General features: G+C 30.0%; 1 protein-coding gene across 1 annotated transcript; it reads right to left on the bottom strand.

Moving 5' to 3' along the window:
• Positions 1–1739: 1739 nt before the first annotated feature.
• Positions 1740–3791, bottom strand: LOC129881975 (exocyst complex component EXO70H1-like). Its single transcript, XM_055956084.1, has one exon. It carries the CDS (start codon positions 3648–3650, stop codon positions 1740–1742), a length of 1911 nt encoding a protein of 636 aa, XP_055812059.1. The 5' UTR covers positions 3651–3791.
• Between the last annotated feature and the right edge of the window lie 3806 nt (positions 3792–7597).

Below are 7597 nucleotides of genomic sequence, written 5' to 3'. Positions count from 1 at the left end.
TAATTTTCACTTTTCCTTTGGAATTTTATTATTTTCATTCGTGACGAAGAAATTAAAATTCAAATGATGAAGAACTATGTAGTTAATGTGAATTCATGCAAACAGTACTCTACTTTCATATCATCACGTAATCTTAATTCATGAATTTAAACATATGTCATTGTTTGTCATAAATTTTCCACGAATTTTTCTATAACTTGTAGAAATTTTCCAAGAAGGAAAATAGAAAGAAAAAAAAAAGTTAGACATTTGTGCACCTTGTGGGCATTGACAGATGGATGCATGGGGCGGAGCTAGCTTAGAGAAATGGGATTTTATTGAAATTTCTTTGTTAAAAAAATTATATTATGTAATATTAAAGAAATTACTAATAGTTATTTTATCAGAAAGTATCATTCCATAATAAAAAAAAAATTCTCTTTGTAAAGAGAATTATATATATCCTTCTAGTAAGCAAAATGAATCGATTATCCATTGCGCGCAAAGTAATTATCCCCAGTGTGAAAATAACTATTGGGTTGGATCCACGCATAAGTTATACTAATAAGCATGTTAGTCCGTTAGTTTGTGTTTCTTCTAAACCCTAACCCTTAGCGTAAAAATACATCATTATGAGTATTTAAAAATACAAGATTTTTTCACCTTAAAAGACGAGTAGAGTTTACATAGAAAAAAAAAATCCTTGCATCTTCTAGAAATAATTACTAGGTTGTGGATAAAGAAAATTAATTCTCACCAACTGGTGTTACAAAACTAGTATTCTTCACTTAAATACTACACCTAGTATAAGTTAAATACATTGTTTCTAAATATATAAAAATATTAGTAAGATTTGCCTCTCCAATAATATGATCAACAAAAAACTGTATCTTCTGTAGCTCCTTTTCTTTATATATGACCATAACAAACATAAGATATTAATTCAAAACAGCATCATCACTTCTAGATAGAATAAAGTTTATGAATTTTGAATAGAATAAAGTTTATGAATTTTGATGTTTATTATATATTGAGTTTCAACCAGGGCGGAGCCACGGTAATATATAGCTAGGGGTTTGACAAAATCACAAAACCTAATAAATTATTTGAATCGAATTCTATATTTGTATTTTAAAAAATTTAATTGACTCGGTTTCTGATTTTATCGAACTGTACTTTTCATGCTAGATCCGCTCTTCATTCATGAAATTAATTACTTATATCATTGCTTTATGTTAGTTTTAGCATTTTAATATTAATATTGAGTGATATTAATTTGCATAAGTGACATATGTTATAATTCTCTCTTTAGTGCATAAAAATGTCTTTCATTATCATCTTTAGTTATGTAAGATTATTCATTCTATTATGTATTTTTAACCTAATTATCACTAATAAGTGGTGTACTAAATCATAATGGTGTACTAAATCATAATGATGGCAAGTTTGTTATTTGTAGAGCTTTAAACTCAACTCTTATCCAGAGTTTGTTGAGTTACATTTTGTGATAAGAGTGGACTTGAATCTCCTTAAAGAGATAGAGAGCGAGATATCCGCGCAAGTGAATTTATTTTCTTTATTTTATTTTTCAATTATAATTTGTAATCTTGTAATTTAAACAACACTTTATTCTATTCTGAACACATCAACAAATGTTGTTCAATCTATTCATCTGTATTAACATGATCTTCATGTATTAATTCTACAACATAATATACAAGATCATAGCATGAAAAAACAAAAAAAAATGTTTTCCTTAATTATCGCAATCGCAATGGAGAAAACTCAAATGATAAACAACTTTCTAAATTAATCGGTCCAAAAAATAAATCGGACAACTGATTTTCTACATTCTCTGGAGAAAATTTAACCACATGAGCTGAATGTCTTTCTCTTACTATCGTATTCTTATGTTTATCGTAAAACTCTCTGTAAGCTGGTAGTATTTTCTCCGCGATGGATATTTTTAAATCATCGCGGAGATTACTATCAGTGACAACGCACATGGAATGCTTCTGGTAAGCTTGTTCGAATGATGAATTGAATCTCTTGAAAATCTCCTTCACTTGTTGTGAAGCCATTGATGGCGGCTCTTGAGAGGGGAGGGATTCAATGACGTGGCTCCATCCTAACCGTTCGTAATTCGATGCGAATTTCTTGACCTTTACCTCGTGTTTTGATAACCAATTTTCGCCTAACAAGTATTTGAGATTCGATGAACGTACTTTTATGGAGATGTACCGGAGATTGTTGGCTAAGAAGAGATACGCGAAGGAACTGTCCTTGTAGTGCTTTGCTTTTCCGTCAAGTTTGCAGAGGAGAATGAGAATCAGCCAAGCGAATCGGAGTGAGATAGCTGGTGCCGGAGACTCATGGGAATCAGCTATACCAAAGTATGATTCCGGCAACGAACCTTTGGCCGGAGGAGGAGATTCGGCGAGGATATCAGAGAGTACGCTACTGTAATCGGCAAGTAGAGTGATGTAATCCATTACATCGATGGTGAGATAGTGGATTCCACCGCCGGCGATCGGTGTTTTTGACGATTCCTTCTGTAGAACTGTCTCAAATTCAGTTAAACCCGTCCTTATAGACTCGCCGAGCTTATCGTGTGATGTTAAAACTTGAGATCGGGTAATGGATTCTGAATCGGAAGAAAATATAGCTTCAATTTCCGGCCAGTGTTCAACGATGGCGGTGTACATATCGAGCAGACGGAAAACTTTTTCCGGCGATTTTTTACAGTTTTTCGCCACAATTTCCGGGAAGGTAAACAGAATCATGGATCCATCTTTTGAAATTTCAGTAAAACACGATTCTCTTATTGAATCATTGGACAAAAAAACGTGATCGCAGAGAATTCTCTCTCCGTTGAACAATATTTTCACGGCTACATCTACTGCTCGAAGCCAATCCTTAATTTTCAGTTCCAAAACTTCCCAATCCATTTTATGAACTTGCGAAGAACTCAATTTCTCAACACCGAGTTTATAAATAGCTTCATCGATGATCGATTTACGTATAACGTTGTAAATCTTCACACACTCTTTCGCGTAACCAGATGAAATCATGCACTCTGCAATCAATTTTAAATCCGCCATGGCAACATTCGATACATCCTCTACTTCTGAAATCGACTCACCAGCAACTGCAACAATACGATCATCATCTTCTTCATCTTCAAACTCAGACAAACTCGAACGAGTTGAAGTTCGAGAAGAGACTGTAGTTATCGATTCCGGATCTAAATAAGCTCTATTCATTGATAGAATCTGGTAAAACTCCTTCTGGAGTCTCTTAACTGCAACTTGCATCAGTGATTGAGCACGAACAAGTTTATCGGATTTTGAATTTTCCATGGAATGAAAGTGCATCGCTTTCTGTAAATTATACACACACTTGATGAAATCCTTGGCTTCTCTTCTGTTTTCGTAGAAAAGAGAAGTGACTTTGGCGAAGGTAGTGGTGTTAGGATCCCATTTCATGATCATCGGTTCCGCCATCTCGAGTGACCGATTCATAACTGAAGCGGAAAAACTCGGACGAGATGGCGAAAACGAGAAACGTGATGGGGAAGAAAATAATGAAGTTGATGGAGAATTAGGAGTATCAGACTTTGATGAACCTTTTGGAGAACAACAAATTTCTCTCATCCCTATTCGCCGCGCCATCGATTCGATCGTCTTCAGCTCAAGTATATATTTCAAATTGTTGATTATATTAAGGTATGATTTTTTTGAATTTTGAATGAAGAAGAGTTCAATTGTATCAATTGAAAGCTTTGTGAAATATTTTATGGAGATATTGAGAAAGGATATATACAGAAAGAGAGAAAATAGCAAGCCGTACATTTCAATAATACGGGTAAAAAAGTTTCTCATATAATAATTGTGGATTCCGTACATGTACCAATATTAAAATTCGACTAAATTTGAATTCATCATATTAAAAGTAAAGAATAGCGACTTCGTATGAAAGAGTATTTACTACTTCACTATAATCATTGCTGGTTGTTTCACTGTTTAATTACACCGGTATTATGATAAGCTTATATTATTATTTCAAGTTTTAGAGTAATATACTTCTAAAAAATAATCTAAATATAACATATTTCCCCTATAGAGAGATTAAAAACACATTTTAATTCGTTGAATGATAAATAAATTAGAATTCACCAATAAATTAAGGACCGAAAGTGTTATTACCTAATGACTAATCTTTGAAACTAAATTGAATTAAATTAATTTAATATTTTAAAATTTATTTTTAAAAAAAAAATCTATATGGAGATCTAATAGTTTGACATAAATTGGGATTGATTTGAATAAAAGAAAAAAATTGTAGGGGCCGTACGACTTTGGGAGTCAGCAATGAACCGCATGGCTGACACGTGGCGGGCATGTAGAATTACTGTGAAATAACGCTCTTAATTTACTAATTATTTTCTAATGAATTTAAAATAAGTGCACAATTAAGTACTATAATTTTGATAATTTGTACGTACGCTGCTTTCTTGGAATATAATTGAAAAGGTCATATTCCCACACTAAATGATCACGTGTCTTGTTTAACACGTATTTGTAATATTCATATCCTACTTATCGTATAGTAATCAATAATTCAAATTGAAAAATTTATTGACTTGTTGGTAATAGATTACTAATTTAGTTATTTTGTTAAGGATTTTAATTTTTTTAATATTTGATTATCAATTTTTAACGAGTTAATTCATAACCTGATAGTAAATTAATAAAATTATATTTATACCAATCATATAAAGTCCTTGCATTAGGTTTAATTTCATTCTTTTAATTCTGATTGTCTCATGCTTTCTGTTCTCGTACAAAGTGTCAGTATTTGTTTTTGAGAAAGATGTAATCTTTCAACTCATGTACATAGTTCTTTTGATTTAGTCACCTTATTTCTAAGTGATTTTTAATGATTTTTTCGTTTTGTGTCAAATCTTAATAGTTAAACCGATAATGATCAATAATCGATAAACTTATAATCGATAAGCCGATATCTTAATGATTCTATACCAGTTCAGCATGTCTATAAATCGATAAGCCCAAATTTTAAAACCAAACCAATCAATACGTAGCCATAACTAGCTATAAAATCGAAAATTCGCTAAAAATATTTAAGATTATAGATAATGGTAAAGAGAAATACATATTACTAGAGTATTATTAACTATATTCTATATATATCAAAATAATATTTAACTTATATACACAACATAATTATGATATTTCAAATGAGTTATCTTATTTTTAAAATTTTAATAGGGTAAAGTCAAGTTGTGTAAATGGGAACGAGAGAATATTATGATTAGAAACGTCGTTTAGAAGTGGAGTTATTATCTTACATTTTGAAGAGAAAAAAAAAAAGAAAAAAGAAAAATGAAAGTAAAATATTTTTTCATTGAAAAAGTATAAGGCTATCATCCCTTACTCCACTTGACTTTTTTCATATTTGACAAAATTGGATGATAGACGTACATTTAATTGATCCAATTTTATCACATGGTCAAAATGTTGATTAAATAATTAATTTCCTGCAACTTCTAAGTAATATATATAGGACAATATTTAATTACAAGCTAAATGATTTTTATTTTCACATATTGTCAGAGAGAAATAAAGAATAATATCCAATTGAATGGTTGTGATCATGATGCCATTCAAATAAAGAATAATATTCAATTGAATGGTTGTGATCATGATGCCATTCAAACATTTAACTCATGTAATTGATGTTCAAAATTCAAATTGTTCTTTTCCTTTCAAATTGGAGTATCTTTTAGAGATGATTTACCTATTTATCAATGAAGTAATGGAATAAGTAAGGATTAGAGTACACAATTAGTAGATAGTAGAGTGGTTTATTTATACATAAAATGGTAGAGAGGGGTTCTAGTCGGGAGCATTTGCATGTTTTCGAGGGTCTTTTAGAAACAGTCTCTTTACTTCTACGACGTAATGGTAAGGTCTGCGTATATTGTACCTTTCCGAAGCCTCATTTGTGGGATTCCACTGGACAAGTTGTTGTTGTTATTGTGCTTATATTATCTTATGCTTTGATTTTATTACTACTCTTATCTGACCTCTTTTTATACTTCTTTTGAGCCGAGGGTCTCTCGGAAACAGTCGTCCTACCTTGATAGGAGTAAGGTCTGCTTACACTTTACCCTCCCCAGACCCCACGTTGTGGGATTTCACTAGATTGTTGTTGTTGTTGTTGATTTTATTACTACTGTTTCTTCTTTCACTTTGGTTATCTTTTTGAATTTTTACGGTCAATATTTTTTTATTCAATATTTTCATCTTAGTTTTATAGTCTTGCTTTTTAAAAAAAAATCAATTTTTGCGAAGAAAAAAAAAGATTTTTTTCAGCTAAAAATAAATCGAATACAATCTATCTTTATCTCATAAGAACAAAAGTAAAGTATGCATATATCTAATTATCATGTCCGGACTTTACTTATAAAAATTTACTAAGTATATTGTTATTGACGTTGTTGTAGTATCAATAAAGTAATGAAGATTTTACCCTTAGATGTATTTAATTAAAATAACCTCTGCAAGCATTCTTAATGCAAATATTGAATATCAAATAAATTTTTATCAAAAAGGATAAGCTATCACACAAAACTGCGTGTGTCAAATTTTTATGCAATTACTTATCGAATAAGTTATTTTGTGTATTAATCCCTACAATAATTTTATATTAAGAAAGACCGTAGTAATAATAAAATAAGCCTAATTTGTGGATCTTGTTAAACATATGATTAATTACTCTTGATGGAACAGATAGATTTCTTAATCTTATTTTGTCTTTTTTAATCTGAAAAAGGAAAAGTCAATATAACTGACCGTTCCCAACGTAAGCCGATATTTAAGTCAATACAAAATTATTTTTCTTTTTTCTTTATAAACAAGTCATGGACATTGACTAATTTCTAAGCAATGTGTAAATAGTTACTCCCTACGTTGCTTTTTATCTATTAAATTTTGACTTGACATACTTATTAAAAAAAATAATGATTAATATAGTAAGTTTATCAATTTATTCCTATTAATTGATAGATTTTTAAACATATTTACTTATTATATTTTTTAAAGACATTAACTCAATGTCAATAAATTTAGTGTATAATAGAAAGAAAAAAATTATCATTTCTTGATTTGTCAAAATTGACAAGTAAAATATAAAATCAAATTAGAAAATATTTGACAAGTAAAAATATGAACAGAGGGAATATTATCTAGACAAAGTAGCGGTAAGGTCTGTTTTAAAATTTACTTGTAAAATATTTATTATTATAAACACTATTCACATTATCAGATCATTATTATAAGTCGGGATGAATTTTAAGATTTCATTGTGAATTCACGTGAATCAATAGCTTTTGGTCAAATAAGATCACTTATATATTAATTTAAAATCGTTGTAGAAATTCATACACTTCAAATTGTGGATTCAACTCTGATTATAAGATAATTATAGGTAACTTTGTATGCTAAGGATTAAAAGTAAGTGGAAAAATGACAATTAACTTACTATCAAGTTAAATTACACTGATATAGTACAAGAACCAATTATACTGTTGATCTTA

This window comes from Solanum dulcamara, chromosome 3 (assembly GCF_947179165.1).
Source record: "Solanum dulcamara chromosome 3, daSolDulc1.2, whole genome shotgun sequence".
In the NCBI taxonomy this organism is placed as follows: Eukaryota; Viridiplantae; Streptophyta; class Magnoliopsida; order Solanales; family Solanaceae; genus Solanum; species Solanum dulcamara.
Note: the sequence above shows the minus strand (reverse complement) of the source record. Positions and strands in the feature narration are given on the sequence as shown.

Excerpts from the sequence above, each read along its gene's own strand:
- LOC129881975 (XM_055956084.1), bottom strand. The coding sequence starts at position 3,650 with ATGGCGCGGCGAATAGGGATGAGAGAAATTTGTTGTTCTCCAAAAGGT.